Below are 16928 nucleotides of genomic sequence, written 5' to 3'. Positions count from 1 at the left end.
CACACACACCTCTGCACACGTACACACCTGCACACGTACACACACCTGCATACAACGCGTACGCACATGCAGGCTTCCGCAACCATCCTGCCCACCCCTGCAGTGGTCTGGTCCTGCCATTCTGTGCCTCACCCACTCATCTGTCCAGAACCCCGCCACCCACCTCTCTGCTCCACTGCGCTTCCTTCGAGACCGCTTGGCTTAGGCACCCCTTCCTCCAGGATGCCATCTCTGACTTTACGCTGCCCATGCAGGCCCAGAACAAAGCTAGTGAGCTTTCTGTGGATGAGGTTTGCTTAGGGCAAACTTCAGGGTCAGCAGGAGGCTATAGGGGCATGAAGGGCCCTTATGGGGCATGCTGGGATGGCATCTGCCAGGCTGGGGACTTGTCCTCACCCTGGTGCCGCCAAGGCTGCCACCAGCAGGTCTGTGCCAGGGGCCCCTGGTCCAATCCGAGGTCAACAGCCTGGCCTCACCCAGGACCCTGGGAGAAGAGGGCCAGCTGCAATCTAGGGGTGGGATTCCTGGCCACAGAGGTAATCAGACCACTCCATCTGGGGCAATGTAGAAGGAGCTCTGCGCTCCTGCCTGAGCTGGCATCCGGTGGCCTGAGAGCTGACCGACACCACTGGCCGTAAGAGTCTCCTGCTGCAGCCAGGCGGAGCAGGGAGCAGATGACCCTGTGCCTGGAGTGGAGCCCAGTGGGACATTGCAGCTCGAGGATGTCAGGTGGGGAGCAGGGTCGACACCAGGAGGCCCTGGCCACACCCGGTGGCCTGGGAGGCCTGTGACCTGGTACTGTAGCTCTGAGGTCCCCGGGGCAGGCCTGGCCCCCAGCAGACCGTCACGCACCATAGGAGAGCTGCTGCTGTTGGCCCCTCTGTGGGCGGCCATCGCACTGGGCTTGCCTGCAGCCAGACGGGGATGGCGATGAGTGCTGAAGTACGGGCAAAGCCAGATCAGGGCAGTGGGCTCAGAGCAGAGCACCCCATACAGGTGAGGGTCTTCCCAGGCTGGATGGGCACTACCCACTCTTCCGCCACAGGTCAGCAGACGTCTTGGTGCCTGGCCCTGTGCCTGATGCAGCGTGAGCAGGAGTCATCCCAGCGTCCTAGACCTTGAGGCACAGGCAGCCTGACCCGCAGAGTGAAGTTTGCAGGATGAGGAGTAAGGCCTCAGTCCCTGGCCTACCCACTACAGTCACCAGCAGCTGCTTGCTGAGTACTGCATGAGACAGGCGTTGTCATGGTCCCATCCTACAGAGGAGTAAACTGAGGCACAGGGAGACTGCATCATGCCCTCCATCACCAGCTGAGAGATGGTGGCCCCAGGGTATCCCATTCAGTGTAGGAGAGTGTACTAGTCCCAAGCAGGCTCAGGCCTGGGTATTTGTCCCACCAGGGGGCTGGGGACAGCAAGCAGGAGGCCTGGCCCTGCCGTCTGCCCCAGACCCCTGCTGCCTAGTGGCTGCATGTCCCAGCTGCTGGGCCAAGGCCCTGGGTTTCTGCCGCCTTCCTGCAAAGCTTACTCCCTCCTGCCTTCTTGGGGCTATGAAGCCTGGGTCCAATGTGTGTGGTCACCATCCATTCTAGAAAAACAAGGGTAGGTACCTCACAGCCTGCCCCAATGTCCGAGAGGGACCCTTGGCAGAAGGTTCCATGCTGGGGGCTGGGGCCAGATCCTCTGCCAGGACCCCGTTGTCCCAAGTCCCGTGGCAGATATTCTAGGACCTAAACATCTATGAAAAAATATTTTTCCTTCTGGTCACTCTAAAAAAGAATCTCCTTAGCAATTACATCAACTGTTTTGTGATAATTAGAGATGAAAAGGCATTCATGGACTCAAGGCACGAGTGTTTCTGAACCTGGGTTCAAGGACCCCATGTCCTCAGCTGTCCACCAGAAACTGCTCTTTCAAATAAGACAAAGGCGTTCCAATCGGGGGTCAGGGTCCAGAGGCCCCCCTTACCCTGGCAGGTCGTGGGCGCCGGGGCGGCTCCTGTGTCCGGAAGCACAGGGTCCTGTCGGAGGTCCATGGCTCCCCTGGCCCAGGACGGCTTCTCTTCATGTGTTCTCTCATCTGCTGCTTCCCGACGGAGCGGGAAGGTGCTGCACCTTCCAGACCCAGCCTGGGAATCCTCTCCCCTCTACACCTTCCCCTGGGGCCAGTGTCTGGAGACTCCAGGCTGAGGTCCCTGAGTCCCTGCCCAGGTGCTGACTTAGGCACGCTGCCCCTCCCCTCAAGGACCATCATCGGTGTCCCTGCTGTCAGGGGCTGAGTTTTAGAAAGCCCCTCCCTTGAGAAAGGAGACTGGGCCCTCTCATTGCCGCCTCAGTCCTTCGGAAGAGCCGAAAGGTGGTGGTTAAGGCCCAGGGCTGCAGCAGAGCTGGGCTTGCTGTTCAAATAGCCCAGCGCTGGCCCCAGGTGCTGGGTTGGTGGCCAGGGGCTCCTGCCCACAGCCGCAAAGCCAGGGAGGGGCCCGAAGAAGAGAAGAGCCAAATACCTGAACAGCCCTGTGGGAGAGAGGAGTGGGGTCTAGAGGCCCTCAGGCCCAGGTCCTGCCCTTCCTGTTCCTGCGTGGCTGTGGGAGGGGTGGGGGGGCTGCCAGCACGGCACCTCCCCAGACTGTCCCTCCGGAGGTGGGGAAGCACCCCTTGGGTCTCTGCTCTAAAGGACACTGCGTGGGAGAGCATGAGGTCCTGCTGCAGTGGGCAGGGGGAAGCCCAGCCAGCCCCCAGGGCCCTTGAAGGGGCCGCGTCTATTCACCCCTCTCCTGGCCCCATGCTCACACATCCACACCAGACTGATCGGGCCCCATTCCTTTCCAGGGGTGGCGATAAGCACATATGCCAAGTACTGTTACCACAAGCTGCAGAAGGCAGCCCTAACCGGGGCCAAGAAGGTACGAGTGCGCCTGGGAGACTGGGAAGGGCAGTGTGGACACAGGGACCCTTGGTGAACAGCCTGGGGGCCTAGCCTGCAGTTTGGTCTGGGGCAGCAGTCCAGAGGGTGCCACACAGCCCACCTAGGTGGGTGGGAGGGTGTGCAAGGCAGACCCTGTGCTCTCCTGGGCTGCACCTTCCCCCGGGGGCTCTTCCCCAGGCCCAGACCCCCAACTTAGGAGCAGGGCAGGCAAAGGGCTTCAGTCACATGGCATGACAGTACCATCCTGTCCTCCCAAGCCTGACACAGCACCTATACCCGGGAAGTACCTTGGGCGCCCCGGACGTGTCCAAGATCCTGGCCTGGCCCCTTCCCCACACCCTCTTCCCTGATGCGCTGCTCCCATCACATCAGGGCTCTCAGCCCTTCCACAGACTTCTGGACGTTTCACTCCAGATGAGTTGGCTTGACCCCTACTGTGACCCCCAACAGCCCTGGCTGGCCCAGAAGTCACTTCCACCTTCCCAAGGGACTATGAGAGCTGGTGCTGTAGGCAGTGACTGCGGCCAGGGAGCTGGGCTCGTCCCTGGTCTAGTTGGAGCCAGGGGTTCACAGGGATGAGAGGAGTGGGAGCAGAGCCGGGGCAGCCCAGGAGGAGTTAGGGTTTGGGGGACGAGAAGGGCTGGGAGCAGAGCAGCCAGGCCAGACCAGGACGGAGCCACTGTCTTCACAGGGGCTAAAGAAGCCCAACGTGGAGGAGATCCGGCATGCCAAGAACGCCGTGTTCAGCCCATCCATGTTCGGCAGTGCGCTGCAGGAGGTCATGGGCATGCAGCGGGAGCGCTACCCCGAGCGCCAGCTGCCCTGGGTGCAGACGCGGCTCTCTGAGGAGGTGCTGGCACTCAACGGTGACCAGACAGAGGGCATCTTCAGGTGCCGTGGCAACCCCGGGCCCCAGGTGTAGGGGCCACAGCCCTGGGTCATCCATCCATCTCTGGCATGCAGGGGCCATTAAGCCTCAGGCCCACTGGGCTGCTTCTGCACCCCTACCTGAGAGTAGGTGGTAGGTTGGGGCCCCAGTGTGGAAGCTGACCCCGAGGGTGTGCAGGCCAGGAGAGAGAGGGCAGGACCCATTCTGAAGAGGCAGCACAGACGACGGGAGGGGGCTGCCCCTGCAGATGTGGCCACAAGGGGTCTAGAGCATGCTTGGACACCACCCATGGGCAGCCCGGGGCGTCAGCCTCAGAGATGACAGGCAGCCCCCCGACTCACCAGAGGGGCAGCTGGGGAAACTGAGGCTTGCGGGTTTAAGCCCCAGTGGTCCTTTGGAGAGGGCATCCACACGGGGGGCCAGCAGTGGTCCAGGGAGGGATGGTGGACCTTGGGAAACCAGACTCAGACCCAGGTGTGTGGGGCAGAATCCCGAAGACTGCCACCCAACCATCTTCAGCTGGGTGGTGGTGGGGGTGGCAGGGGGCCTGAGGTTCTGCTCCCCTCCCTGGGTCAGCAGGGGCCAGCAGGATCTAGTGTCCAGGCAGAATTGGGAAGCCCTGGCGCAGGCTCCTGTAGCCTGAGACCTGCCTTGTGCCCTGCAGGGTCCCAGGGGACATTGATGAGGTGAATGCCCTGAAGCTGCAGGTGGACCAGTGGAAGGTGCCCACAGGCCTGGAAGACCCCCACGTCCCCGGTGAGTCCTCGGCACTCTGCAGGGGAGGAGCCCAGCTCAGGCAGTGGTTCTCAAGGGGCCCCTGTCTCCACCTCTGAGGCCCACCCTGATCCCGCCCCCTGCCCAATGACATGATGGCCAGCCCACTCCCAGCACAGACATTCTCCTGCCCATTGAACAGTCTCCCCAGGTGTCCTCGAGGCACCCCGAGTTCTGCCTGTACACTGCAGCCCAGCCCACTCCCAGCCTGCTGCTGTCTGCCCCGGTGCCCTTCAGCCATGCCTGCTGTACAGACCGCCTCACGGCAGCTGCAGAGGCTCCTCCTGAGAAAAGTCCTGTTGTACACGTTTCTGCGGGTATGATCCCGCATGCCTCCAGGATCAAGTTCAGGTCCCTAGGAGCTGAAAGGCCTCCTGGGGTCCGGGTCCAGCCTGTCACCCACAGCACCCTTCCATGCGTGACTGCCACTGGATCCCACTTGGCCCAGGGGTGCCCGCCGAGCAGGCCAGCTGAGCCCCGTGCTGTGTCCCCAGCGTCCCTGCTGAAGCTGTGGTACCGGGAGCTGGAGGAGCCCCTGATCCCGCACGAGTTCTACGAGCAGTGCATTGCGCATTACGACAGCCCCGAGGCGGCGGTGGCCGTGGTGCACGCCCTGCCCCGCATCAACCGCATGGTGCTCTGCTACCTCATCCGCTTCCTGCAGGTACGCGGGCGGGCCGCCGGGCTTCCCTCCCCGGGTCCCCGCTGCTTGCCCCGCCCCGCCCCCCGCGCCCCTCCGCGCCCACCCTCGCTCCTCCGGCAGGTGTTCGTGCAGCCGGCCAACGTGGCGGTCACCAAGATGGATGTGAGCAACCTGGCCATGGTGATGGCGCCCAACTGCCTCCGCTGCCAGTCCGACGACCCGCGCGTCATCTTCGAGAACACCCGCAAGGAGATGTCCTTCCTGCGCGTGCTCATCCAGCACCTGGACACCAGCTTCATGGAGGGCGTGCTGTAGCGGGGGCGCCCGGGGATGGGAGGGGCGGCCCGCCGCCCTCAGCCAGGCCGAACGCCGCACTCGCTCGCTCAGCAGAGGGGCCCGACTCGCCCGGCCCAGCACCGGAGCCCCCCTCCCGTCTTCCCCAGGCCCTCGGCCCCGCGCTCCCCAGGTCTTTTGCCTGATCTGAGGGTGCAGCCAGGGCAGAGCAGCGACGGGGAGGGCGCCTCTGGCCCCCCACCTCACGGCCAGTTCCCGCGGAAACCGCCTCGCCCCCCGCTGGCCGCGGGTCAGCTCCGAGAAAGTGCCTTCCGTGTCCTGGAGCCGAGCGACACTGCCCGCCTTGGGGCCGGGCTGCCTCCCGCGCGCCCCGGCCTGGGCCTCGCCCGGCCGCCCCCCTTTCTCCAGGCCTTGTCCTCCAGGCCTGCAGCTCTTCCCAGCCCCGAGGGAGCTTCCCGACCTGTCCCCGCCTCCTCTTTCCCCCGCTCGGCCCGCGGTCCCCAGCTGGAGACTGCTCAGGAGTTTGGGGGCTCCAGGGCAGTGGGCCCAGGGCCTGGCAGGCGCTCTGTGGGTGGGGTGGGGCCCCCAAACCAAAGTCGTCTGGGGCAGGGGGCAGGGCTGGGGGCAGGGCTGGGCAAGCATTTTGGGGGCAGGGCGGGGGAGGGGCGAGAGTATTTTTTCTTCGTGTAACTATAAATCCAGAATCTATCCTGCATCGCAGCCCACCTGTGTATAGAGATATAAATAGAGGGAAAGATATAAGAACTAAATTTGCTAATGACATAGTTTTAAGCTAAATGCTATTTATCTCTGAGCCGTCCCCGTCCTCCGTGCAGAGCAAGTTGACGTCATTCCTTCTTTTCTTCTCCAATCTTTTTTCTTGGCTTCTGACCAAAAACCAAGCCCCACCCCATCCCATCGCAGACCCGCGGCCGACGAGCGGGAAGGCGCCGCGCCCAGGACTGCCTGTCCTCGAGGCCAGAGCTGCCGGGGGACCGAGTTTGTATATTTTCCATTTTGGAATTTTGAGTTCCAACTGTTGTAAAACTTAATTTCTCCCCAGTTTTTATATATCTATTTTTTAGAGTTCCGTTTTTATTTATTAAAAACAAAAGGCCCAGCCCTGCCGAGGCCCAGGCGGCGTCCTCAGTCGGGTGGTCCCCGGGCCGTCGCGGCCCAGCCCGGCCGCAGGCGCTGTCCCGACGCACGGACCGAGAGGCGGCGACGCGCGTGAATAAAGTGCACGTGGACCCTGCGCCGCCTCCAGTTCCTTGTGGGCGCGGCCGGGGGCGGGGCGCGGCCGGGGGCGGGGCCTCCCTGGGGCCGGAAGAGGCGCGGGGCGACCAGAAGGGGCCGCACCGGCGCCCGCGGCTCGGAAAGCCAGCGGGGGAGGGAAGAGCGCCGGGCCCGAGTCGGGGAGGCGGGCGCCGCCGGAACGCGAAGCGCGGGACTCCTGCTGCGGGCGGGCGCGAGTTCGCGCAGCACCGCCCCCAGCGTGACCTGCCGGCCGCTTCCGGCGCGGAAGGACAATGTGGCCGCCGTGCGCGGCCCTGCGGACCGTGGCCTTGGCGCGGTCGCGGGGTGCCCGAGCCTGCAGCGTGGACGGGGGCGTTTCTTACACGCAGGGCCAGAGTCCCGAGCCGCGGACGCGCGAGTATTTCTACTACGTGGACCACCAGGGCCAGGTGGGCGGGCGCAGGGCCGCAGGCGGGGGGGGGGTCTCTGTGGGCGGGGCCGTTGCTCGAGGGGCGGGGCCGGGAGTGGTCCCTGTGGGCGGGGCCGTTGCTCGAGGGGCGGGGCCGCAGAGAAGTCGCACGTCGATGGGCGGGACCTGGGCGGTGGGCGACCCTAATGCCGCAGAGCTGGAGCGGCGCGCGCTAGAAAGCCGGGAACCTGGGTCGAGCTGGGCCGAGGCTCCTGCACGGGCCGCGCCCCTCTGCGCTGTGCAGCTCCGGACTCTGACTTGCAAGCCCCCACCCCGGGCGCTGAATTCTTGCCGCTATCGGGTAGACGCCCGGGCCGCCCCTCCTTTTTCGGAAGCCCTGTCTAAGGCATCCGGCATGTCCGGGAGTCAGCAGGCCAGGCAGCCTCCGCGGAGGTGGCACAGCTGGTTACAAACTTGAGAAGAGGGAAAAGGTGCGAGAAAGACTTGCCTGACCAGGGAGCAGAGGTGCGCACAGATGCGGAGACGCCGGCAGGGCCCCCAGGTTTACCTTCCACGCGCCTCCCTGCATGCGGTGTGCTCAGACTAGCAGGCAAAGTGGGCTCGTCCCGGCTCAGGACCGCCCGAGCTTCCCCGCCCCACCTGCCCGCTGGGACTCATCACGGCCCGGCCGTCTGTCCGCAGCTTTTCCTGGATGATTCCAAAATGAAGAATTTCATCACCTGCTTCAAAGGTACCGCTGTGCCGCCCTCCCCTGCCCCTTCCTTCTCCCTTCAGGGCAGCTCCGGATGGGCTCCCCGACTCTGCCGATGGGCCCAGCGCGCCAAGGAGTGAGCGTCTGCCCTCAGTGCGGTCCTGGGCCCGGAGGCCTTGGGAGCCCAGCGCGCTGAGCACCCGTCCCCTTCATCCCCCAGACCCGCAGTTCCTGGTCACCTTCTTCTCCCGCCTGAGACCCAACCGCAGCGGGCGCTACGAGGCCTCCTTCCCCTTCCTCTCGCCCTGCGGCAGAGAGCGCAACTTCCTGCGCTGCGAGGACCGGCCGGTGGTCTTCACGCACCTGCTGACCGTGGGCCACGGGCCCCCGCGCCTCTCCTACTGCGGCGGAGGCGAGGCCCTAGCTGTGCCCTTCGAGCCAGCGCGCCTGCTGCCCCTGGCCGCCAACGGGCGCCTGTACCACCCGGCGCCGGAGCGAGCGGGCGGCGTGGGCCTGGTGCGCTCCACCCTGGCCTTCGAGCTCAGCGCCTGCTTCGAGTACGAGCCCGGCGCGCCCGCGCTGCCCTCGCACGTGCTCTGGCAGGGCCGCCGCCTCGCCCTCACCATGGATCTGGCCCCGCTGCTGCTCGCGGCTCGGCCGCCCTGAGCAGGGGCGGGAGAAGGGCGGGAGGCCGCGGGCGCCCCTCACCCTGCTCCCCGGGAGCCCGCGCCCTGGAAGGCCGGCGCCCCGGCACTCGCGGCAGCCTAGTGCGCCTGCGCGCCGCGGGCCCCGGACACCCCACCCCGCCCCGCCCCCGGCTCTGTCCTTGGTGCTGCCGCGGCCCGGCCGTTCCGGACCCTCCGCTCCCCACGGCGCGCGCCCCCCGCGCACCCAGCTCGGGCGCCCTCCGGATTGGCTCGCGCTGGAGACGTCAGGCCCTGGCGGCGGGCGCGGTTGGTGCGGGGCTCTGGTGCGCGTGCGCGAGCGTCCCCCGCCCCCTCCCGGCCCGGCCGCTGCTCCAGCCCGGCAGCCACCTGCACCGCGGGGGAGCCGCTCGGCGCGGGAGCGTCAGGTGAGGGGACGCCCGACCCAAGGTCACCAGGCGTGCGGGGGGAGGGGTTCGGGGACCATCCCGGCTCTGATCCTGGCGCGCTCCCAGAAGGGCGTGAGTCCTGGAGGGGGATGGGGAACGCGGAGGCCACGCCCTCCCTGAGCTTGGCCGAAAAACGACCGGCGCTCAGGGGTGGCAGAGGAGGCCGTGGGGCTTCCTGGCACCGGGTCGCGGCGCTGCAGAGGTGCGCAAGGGCCGCCCAGAGACGCTGGCTTGGGCCCTTGCACTGGCCGGAGGGAGGCACAGGGCGTTCCGTCCTCTTCTCTCCACCCCTCCCGCACAGAGGGGCGCCCGGGAGGCAGTGACAGTCGTCGCGGAATCCTGCATGTGACGCCCGCCCCTGCCCAGCGGATTAGGGGGTTGTCCTCTGGTAAAAGGATTTCTGGGCTTCTTCCAGCCTGGGGCCCCTGGCCGGCCCTTCTACACCGAGCTGCATCTAGGGGGGTCAGCGTGAGCAGCGGCGCCCTGAGTTCTGAGGAGGCTACTGGGCCAGGCCTGGAGCCAGTCCTCTTTATCCAGGGAAATGGATCCCAAGGGCCCAGATAAATGTCCCCAGTTTCTTGGGGTTCACACACGTCCTGAGACATTTGGGAACTGCCTCTGCCCGGGCCAAAGCTGTTCCATTAAAACTTTGTTGCTGTGCTTACTAATTTCTAGTGACTTTAAATAATCATATGAGTTACAATTTAGGGCAAGAATTAAACACCAAGGCCACTTGGTCCCTTTCCACGTGACTGGGCAAGGAGGAAGAGCTGGTGGACAGGCAGATGTTCAGAGAGGGAGGCCAGATGACGCTGGGAGACGCTGCAGCCTTGTCTTCCCTGGCATCGGGTGGGCTGCATCTCGGCCCAGATCCCTACTTTTCAAACTGGGCTCTTTGTGCCTGAAACCAGACCCCAGCCTTCCCATTTCCTTAGGACAAGTGCACGCATATGGTCCCCACATACTCCGTGCTCCTTCCTGACCTCAGGAGGTCACACTGCCCCCAGAGCCCACTAGGGACGCCACGCCAGAAACCCAGTTGGTGGCCCAGGGCTTCCCCGTCACAGTGCAGCTTTCCCAAGGGCCCCATCTATCCTCAAAGACGGGACATGTTTCTGGGGACCAGCATGGGAAGCGCAGACCCGTGGCTCCTGAGCCGACCTTCCTATTATTTTCTTCATTCCCCAGTTCTCTGACAGGTTACCTGAGAAAAAGCCCCTGGTTTTTAGTTAAGCTACCCAGGCCAGCAGGAGCAGGTGCTGGATAAAGCTGTGCCTCGACTTCCCTGGGGCTCGTAGCTCCTCTGAGGCCAGCTCTTCCCCGGGGGTCCCCATCAAGTCATGACAGATGAACCCCAGAGTGGGAGGCAGAGCATGAGTTCCGGGGACACGAAGGACATGGGTCAAGGTCAAGTGGGGCTCTGGACTTCGTCTTGGGGGCACAAAGGGACCTCTGCTCTGGGCCTCGGGAGGTCGCATGCCAGCCCCCACAGGAAAACAAGGGGGCGTGTCTGCCCCGGGCCTGCTCTCCCGCTCCTAGCCATGCTTGGGCAATGGGGACCTCGGTTTTGTCACCTGAGCAGAGTTCCCAAACCCATACCCTGTACTTCCAGCTTCTTGCGCCCTAGAACCAAGCAGCAGCCACGTGCCTGGGGGGTAGAGTCAGGGGCAGCAAGGGCCGAACATCCACGTCCTGAACAGGAAGCTCCTGAGCCCCTGGGCATGGGTGGAGTAGCAACAGAAGGGGACGGGGCTGGGTGGCTCCCCCTACATGGCCACATCCTGTGAGGAGACTAAGGACACGAGGAATTCTAAATTTGAACCTGATGCCCCAGATCTTTAAGAAAATGTTTTTGTCAAGGGAAGAAACGACGTTTTATTAGTTTCTTGAACTGATTTATAGCTTCCAAGTTAGCCCCCCGCTGGACGCGGTGGCTCACGCCTGCAATCCCAGCACTTTAGGAGGCCGAGGCGGGCGGATCACAAGGTAAAGAGATCGAGAGCATCCAATATGGTGAAACCCCGTCTCTACTGAAAACACAAAAATGAGCTGGGCGTGCTGGCGCGCGCCTGTCATCCCAGGTACTCGGAAGGCTGAGGCATGAGAATCGCTTGAACCCGGGAGGCGGAGGTTGCAGTGAGCGGAGATCGCGCCGTGGCACTCCAGCCTGGCGACGGAGCGAGACTCCCTCTGAAAAACAGAGGCAGACGCAGGCCCCCATCCCCATGCCTGCTATTGGCCGGCTCTCGGCTGCCGAGACTGGCCTGCCGCCCTGTGTTTCAGGAGGGTACGCGTCCGCGGCCGGACCGCGGGGGGCCGGTGAGGAGCCGGGGCTCGGGAGATGGCCCCAGGGGGACCCGCGTCGTTGCTGCTGCTGCTTCTGTTGTTGCCGCCGCCGCCGCTGCCCGGGCTCCCGTCCCGCGCCGCCGGCTGCCCGGTCGCCTGCCGCTGCTACAGCGCGACGGTGGAGTGTGGCGCCCTGCGGCTGCGAGTCGTCCCGCTGGGAATCCCGCCAGGGACGCAGGTGGGCACCGTGTGAGGCTGCTGGAGGATGGGGTGCCCCAGGGGAGAGGAAGACCCCCGCGGCGGAGTAAGCGCCTCCTCTCTCCTCCGCTCGCAGACGCTGTTCCTGCAGGACAACAACATCGCGCGCCTGGAGCCCGGAGCCCTGGCGCCGCTGTCCGCCCTGCGCCGGCTCTACCTGCACAACAACAGCCTGCGCGCCCTGGAGGCCGGCGCCTTCCGCGCGCAGCCGCGCCTGCTCGAGCTGGCCCTCACCAGCAACCGGCTGCGCGGCTTGCGCAGCGGCGCCTTCTTAGGCCTGGCCCAGCTGCGCGTGCTCTACCTGGCGGGCAACCAGCTAGCACGACTACTGGATTTCACCTTCTTACACCTGCCGGTGAGCGCCTGGGGTCTAAAGTGGCGGGATGCTCCATTATGGCCCCTCGCCCTGCAGGGACGGAGTAGTTAGAAGAGGCAACTTAGTCTAGCTTGGTAAGAAGGGGACCTGCCCCCAACCGCGGCTTCCTTTTTTACTCACGATCTGCTGTCCCTACTTCAGCGACTGCAGGAGCTTCACCTGCAAGAAAACAGCATTGAGCTGCTGGAGGACCAGGCTCTAGCGGGGCTGTCCTCCCTAGCACTGCTGGACCTCAGCAGGAACCAGCTGGGCACCATCAGCCGAGAGGCCCTGCAGCCCCTGGCCAGTCTGCAAGTCCTGCGCCTCACAGGTACCTCCTCCCCTAAAGCATCTCTTGTGTCTACTGTCTTGGCCACGGTGGTGGCAGTAGTGGGCAGGCTCATGTGTGGAGGGGCCCTGACAGGAGGCAACCGGGCAGGTCTGGAGGGCCCCACCACCACCGGCAGCCACGGTGGAGGGCTGCGGGAATGGGCGTGCTGGGGTCACAGCTCAGGCACCCTGCCTGAGACAGAAAAGACAGGCACCCCACAGAGTGACTTGACAGAATTAAGGGCTTTGTACACCTTTCGGGTATGAGAGGGCAAGCAGACAAAAACTGGAAAGGAGAGAGACAGCTGACCAGGACTGGGGACATCCCCAGGAGAGGGCATCCAAAAACAAGGCTAAGAGGATTTGCAAGGTTTCAGTGTTGGTGAGATGTCCATGTGGATCCTCAGGTTCCCAAAAACTGTGGGACTTGTTTCATAAAGACTTCGGGAGCAGGTGCTTTCTCAGAGACCAGCGGAGAAGTGATCTGTGATAGGCATCACAGAGCTTAATGGGGGAGGAGGGTGGAGGGCCTGGCGCCACCGCCAGGAGCTTGGGGTCAAGGAAAGGGTGGCAGTTGCCATAGATTCCCGTGTGATAAGGCTGTAGGAGGTGGAAAAGAGGCCCCGTCCTGGCCTGCAGAACCCCAACTGCACAGGCTGTGTTCTAGCACTACCTCCAAGCCACCTGCCTGATGCTGCTCTCCCACAGAGAACCCATGGCGTTGTGACTGCGCCCTGCACTGGCTGGGTGCTTGGATCAAGGAGGGTGGCCAGCGGCTGCTCAGCTCCAGGGACAGGAAGATCATGTGTGCAGAGCCGCCGCGCCTGGCGCTCCAGAGTCTCCTGGATATATCCCACAGCAGCCTCATCTGCATTCCGCCCTCGGTGCACGTGCAGCCGCTGGAGCTCACGGCTAACCTGGGTGAGGACCTGCGGGTTGCCTGCCAAGCCTCCGGCTACCCGCAGCCCTTGGTGACCTGGAGAAAGGTGCCCCAGCCACGCGAGGGCCGGCCACGAGCCCAGGCCCAGCTAGAAGGCGGGGCGCCGGTGCTGGGCGGGCACTCGGCATCCGACACGGGCAGCGGCATGCTCTTCCTCAGCAACATCACGCTGGCGCACGCTGGCAAGTACGAGTGCGAGGCTTCCAACGCCGGCGGCGCCGCCCGCGTGCCCTTCCGGCTCCTGGTCAACGCGTCCCGGCAGCAGCCACAGCAGCCCGCGCAACCGCCGCTCCCGGCCGCCCGGCCCGCCGGCCGCGAGCCCCGGCCCGTGGCGGGCAGCATGGCCTTCCGCGCCCTGGGCCTGGCTACGCAGACGGCCATCGCGGCGGCCATCGCGCTGCTGGCGCTCACGGCGGTGCTCCTAGCCGCCATGATCTGTCGCCGGCGCCGCAGGCGGAAAAAGGCGCGGGGGCCGCCAGGGGAGGGCGCGCTGTTCGTCAACGACTACTTGGACGGCCCCTGCACGTTCGCGCAGCTCGAGGAGCTCCGCGACGAGCGCGGCCACGAGATGTTCGTCATCAACCGTTCCAAGCCCCTCTTCGCCGAAGTCCCAGCGGAGGCGCCCGCGGACTGCGACCCGGCAGAGGGGGCGACGCCGGGACTCCGCGTGCCCCCGCCGGTTGCCTACGAGATCCACTGCTAGGTCCGCGGGCGCGCGCGGATGACGTGGCCGCCGGGGATTGGCCGGCGCCGCCTCGCGCATGCTCCGTCAGTAAAGGTGGAAGCCGCGCACTGTGCGCCGAGCCGTGTGTGGGGCGCGGGGCACCCAGGCCGGGAGCGTTGCACTTGGGAATCCTGGGGTAGCAATGGAAGGTGGCCAGCTAGGCCCCGGCGCCTCACTTGAAGCTCTTCCGAAAAGACATCACCCCCAACCTCCGGTTCTGCAGGAGGCAGCTCACTAGCCCCGGCCGACCACAGTTAAGATCTTGGGCCTCCAGCAGGTGGGGAAGAGCAAGCACTGGCAGGCAGTGCCAATGGCGCTGCCCCGCAAAAGGCGGAACGACAGGCTGGAGGCAGTTGTGGCCCAGTGGCCATGCTGGGGGCGACAGCAGACATAAGGATAAGGGTGACCAACTTGGACATAAAAAAACAGCCACAAATTAAAAGTTCCAGGCACACTTGCACCTTGATGATTCCCTCCAGCCCAAGGCCATCCCAATGGGGTGGCTGGGTGGCAGGGCAGGGAACACATAAGAGGCCTGAGTGCCTGGGGACCCCAGCCTCCCTGAAGCAGGCCCCTTTCCAACTTCAACCCCAGAACACTGAGCTCTCCATAAGGGGATGGGAAAGGCCCCGAGAGACCATCATCTCTCTCAACCCACAACAGGGATCCCAAAGCATTTGCACAAAGGATCAGGACTCCAGAGGGCAGCCAAACTGAGCAGGGTGATGCAGCCCTGACACCCAACCCTCGGGCCCACAGACAATCAGCCAATTATGGAGCAAGTGCAGGGCAAATCGCATGGGGCACCGCAGAAAGCAGGGGGGACTCAACGTGTGCCCAGAAGCAAGGTGGACCCAGCAGGAAACCAGAAACAAGTGCTTTTGTGACAGGCCTCCAGGGCGGGGTCCCAGAAGGGACCTGCCTACTCAAGGAGACTGCAGAACGGCCTGTGTCTCACCCAGAGCTACTTCATCATAGGCTGAAGTAGTCCGCAGCCAGTCGCCCGTAGATGTCCGTAGTCCAGAGCACATGGGCACGGCCCGAGGCTAGAAGCAGTTGGTGCAACTCTGCCTCTACACGGGCAAACTTCTCCTCATTAATGGAGGCCTCCAGCAGGACAGAGGCAGGTGGCGGCCAGGGCAAGCCCTCATAGCAGTCCACAGGGAAGGGGTGCACCACAGTACGCAGCTCAGCCTGCACTGCTGAGTCCCGCAGCAGCTCCTTGAGGCCGGCCATGGACAGTGGGTTGCCATAGAGGCCAAGGTAGCGGAGACTGGCGCATCGAGTAAGAATGGGTAGTGTGGCCAACAGCTGGGTATCTGCGAGCTGGCACTCAGTCAGCTCCAGGTGTAGCAGTGTGGCCGCTGATGCCTGCAGCAGACCCTGGAAGGGTGCCAGCTGGCTGCCAGACAGGTCGTTGCCACTCAGGTCCAACTTCTTGAGGTGAGCAGCATGGGGGCTCCGTGCCAAGAAGCGCAGGTCCTCAGGCAGCAGAGCACAGAAGGCCAACTCCAAGCTCTCCAGGGGACTCTGCAGGGTGCTACAGGGGACACAGAGGTCACAGACAGGCAGAGGTGGGGAGGGTGCCTACTGAAGGGAGGGGCAGGGCAGTGGTGGGGCCCGCTCACCTGAGCAGCTGGTCCAGCCTCCCAGAAAGGAGTGAGGAGCCCATGCTGAGCTCTCGCAGACAGGTAAAGCGGCCCATCTGGGCTAGGAAGTAGCGGAAGTTGTCCTCGCCATCCACGGAGGGCTGCCTTGAGTCCCCATGCACGTAGTGGAGCCTCAGGCTGGCGAGGTGCTGGAAGCGGGCCACGTGTGGGATGATCACAGACAGGCCACGCAGGCCCAGGTTGTTGAAGCGCAGGTCCACGCGACGCAGGCAGCCCGCATCCAGAAGCTGCAGCAGCGCCACGGTGTTGCGCATCGGCAGGTCCTCGGCTCGCAGGTCCCGGCAGCAGAGCCGCAGCGGGCTGCCCACGCTGCTTCGGAGCGCCTCGCGCAGGAACGCATAGGACGCCCGGTTTACCCGAAGGTCCACACGCACCTCCACTGGGACAGGGGCCGGGCCCGGCTCCGTGGCCCCACCCTGCTGCTGGGCGATGCATGTGCGGGCGACGGCAGCAGTACAGTCCCACATGCTCATGGTGCCAGGGTCCTGTTCCACACCATCATCCAAGAGGCCTGTCATGTCCAGCACCCGCAGCGCATGCTTCCTGGGAGTAGGAACGGTCTGAGGAAGGGGTCAAGGGCAGGGCCCATACATACCCCCTCCCAGCTACCATGGGACAGGAGCGACGTGCCTGCTCCTGCGTGAGCTCTTGCTAACTTTACGACCCAAACCTAGACCCTCCTACAGTGGCCCACTTACATACCCCTGGCCTGACGACCCTTCAGGTAAGTCCATACCTGCAGAGGGGCTGTGTGCTGGCCCCAGGCTCTGGGGTGTGGAGCCGGGCAGTCAGCCCCAGGATCACGGCCTGCATGCTCTCAGTGCTAGGCCGCTCCTGCAGGAGGGCACGGCTGCAGTGGGCACACTCCTGTAGCAGCTGCTGGAAACTGAGCAGCGGGAAGGGCCACGTGTGCACCAGCTCGCGCAGTACTACCGTCTTCTTGTCCATGAAGGCCACCTTGAACAGCAGGGGGAAGAGTTCGCGTGGCAGTAGGGGCAGGGCCTGGCAGGCAGCTGGCTGGCACTGCAGCACCTGCCGCGTGCTCAAGAACACAAGCGTGTGCATGGCGCTGGGCCAGGCAGGCAGCCACCTGCAGGAGAGGGACTTCAGCAGGGAGGAGAGACCCTAGGCCACTACCAAGCCACACACAGTTGGTAGGAAAGCCCAGCATAGTGCCTGGAACAAAGTCAGCAGTTAGCAGAGAACCACCTATTGGAAAGCACCTATTAGATGCCTAGCTCTGGGCTGGGTGCAGTGGACTAGCAAACAAGGACACAGCTCAGCCCCAGCCCTCCAGAAGCACAGGACCTCTTCAAGAAAACCAAGCATCAAGCAACGTGGCGTCTTTGACAACTCACTTGCTTGGGTGTGCTTCTGACAGATGACTGCT

General features: G+C 64.3%; 4 protein-coding genes across 7 annotated transcripts in view; 3 read left to right on the top strand and 1 right to left on the bottom strand.

Moving 5' to 3' along the window:
* Positions 1-6780, top strand: part of ARHGAP39 (Rho GTPase activating protein 39) — a 143608-nt gene extending 136828 nt beyond the window's left edge. For 2 of the 3 annotated variants that reach the window (XM_039464741.2, XM_039464740.2), the window contains 5 exons: positions 2829-2902; positions 3617-3816; positions 4479-4570; positions 5083-5252; positions 5352-6780. In XM_039464741.2, the coding sequence (XP_039320675.1) occupies positions 2829-2902; positions 3617-3816; positions 4479-4570; positions 5083-5252; positions 5352-5546 (731 nt within the window). In that variant the 3' untranslated portion in view covers positions 5547-6780. The remainder of the gene's footprint in view (positions 1-2828; positions 2903-3616; positions 3817-4478; positions 4571-5082; positions 5253-5351) is intronic. The other variant, XM_074387308.1, reaches the window with a different exon arrangement.
* Positions 6781-6981: 201 nt separating this feature from the next.
* C15H8orf82 (chromosome 15 C8orf82 homolog) lies at positions 6982-9643 on the top strand. 2 transcript variants are annotated; one of them, XM_010329833.3, is made up of 3 exons: positions 6982-7210; positions 7873-7921; positions 8103-9643. In XM_010329833.3, exons 1-3 carry the CDS (start codon positions 7055-7057, stop codon positions 8546-8548), a joined length of 651 nt encoding a protein of 216 aa, XP_010328135.2. In that variant the 5' UTR covers positions 6982-7054; the 3' UTR covers positions 8549-9643. The 2 variants fall into 2 exon arrangements, with proteins under 2 accessions (XP_010328135.2, XP_039320680.1); XM_039464746.2 differs by having other exon boundaries at positions 7687-7921.
* Positions 9644-11316: 1673 nt separating this feature from the next.
* On the top strand, positions 11317-13936 carry LRRC24 (leucine rich repeat containing 24). The gene is made up of 4 exons (XM_039464744.2): positions 11317-11499; positions 11596-11874; positions 12037-12205; positions 12913-13936. Exons 1-4 carry the CDS (start codon positions 11317-11319, stop codon positions 13845-13847), a joined length of 1566 nt encoding a protein of 521 aa, XP_039320678.1. The 3' UTR covers positions 13848-13936.
* Positions 13937-14571: 635 nt separating this feature from the next.
* LRRC14 (leucine rich repeat containing 14) lies at positions 14572-16603 on the bottom strand. Its single transcript, XM_039464745.2, has 3 exons — positions 16275-16603; positions 15497-16081; positions 14572-15408 (listed from the first exon to the last, which is right to left on the bottom strand). The coding sequence occupies exons 1-3, from the start codon at positions 16601-16603 to the stop codon at positions 14841-14843; spliced, it is 1482 nt and encodes a 493-aa protein (XP_039320679.1). The 3' UTR covers positions 14572-14840.
* Positions 16604-16928: the final 325 nt, after the last annotated feature.

Source organism: Saimiri boliviensis, chromosome 15 (genome assembly GCF_048565385.1).
Source record: "Saimiri boliviensis isolate mSaiBol1 chromosome 15, mSaiBol1.pri, whole genome shotgun sequence".
NCBI classification, from domain to species: domain Eukaryota; kingdom Metazoa; phylum Chordata; class Mammalia; order Primates; family Cebidae; genus Saimiri; species Saimiri boliviensis.
Note: the sequence above shows the minus strand (reverse complement) of the source record. Positions and strands in the feature narration are given on the sequence as shown.

Excerpts from the sequence above, each read along its gene's own strand:
- LRRC24 (XM_039464744.2), top strand. The coding sequence starts at position 11,317 with ATGGCCCCAGGGGGACCCGCGTCGTTGCTGCTGCTGCTTCTGTTGTTG. Across the intron at positions 11,875-12,036 it reads TCACCTTCTTACACCTGCCG|CGACTGCAGGAGCTTCACCT; the intron begins GTGAGCGCCTGG and ends TCCCTACTTCAG. Across the intron at positions 12,206-12,912 it reads GCAAGTCCTGCGCCTCACAG|AGAACCCATGGCGTTGTGAC; the intron begins GTACCTCCTCCC and ends GCTCTCCCACAG.
- LRRC14 (XM_039464745.2), bottom strand. The coding sequence starts at position 16,603 with ATGCACACGCTTGTGTTCTTGAGCACGCGGCAGGTGCTGCAGTGCCAG. Across the intron at positions 16,082-16,274 it reads AGCACACAGCCCCTCTGCAG|GAAGCATGCGCTGCGGGTGC; the intron begins GTATGGACTTAC and ends TCCTACTCCCAG. Across the intron at positions 15,409-15,496 it reads AGGCTGGACCAGCTGCTCAG|CACCCTGCAGAGTCCCCTGG; the intron begins GTGAGCGGGCCC and ends TGTCCCCTGTAG.
- C15H8orf82 (XM_039464746.2), top strand. The coding sequence starts at position 7,055 with ATGTGGCCGCCGTGCGCGGCCCTGCGGACCGTGGCCTTGGCGCGGTCG. Across the intron at positions 7,211-7,686 it reads ACGTGGACCACCAGGGCCAG|GGAGCAGAGGTGCGCACAGA; the intron begins GTGGGCGGGCGC and ends TTGCCTGACCAG. Across the intron at positions 7,922-8,102 it reads TTTCATCACCTGCTTCAAAG|ACCCGCAGTTCCTGGTCACC; the intron begins GTACCGCTGTGC and ends TTCATCCCCCAG.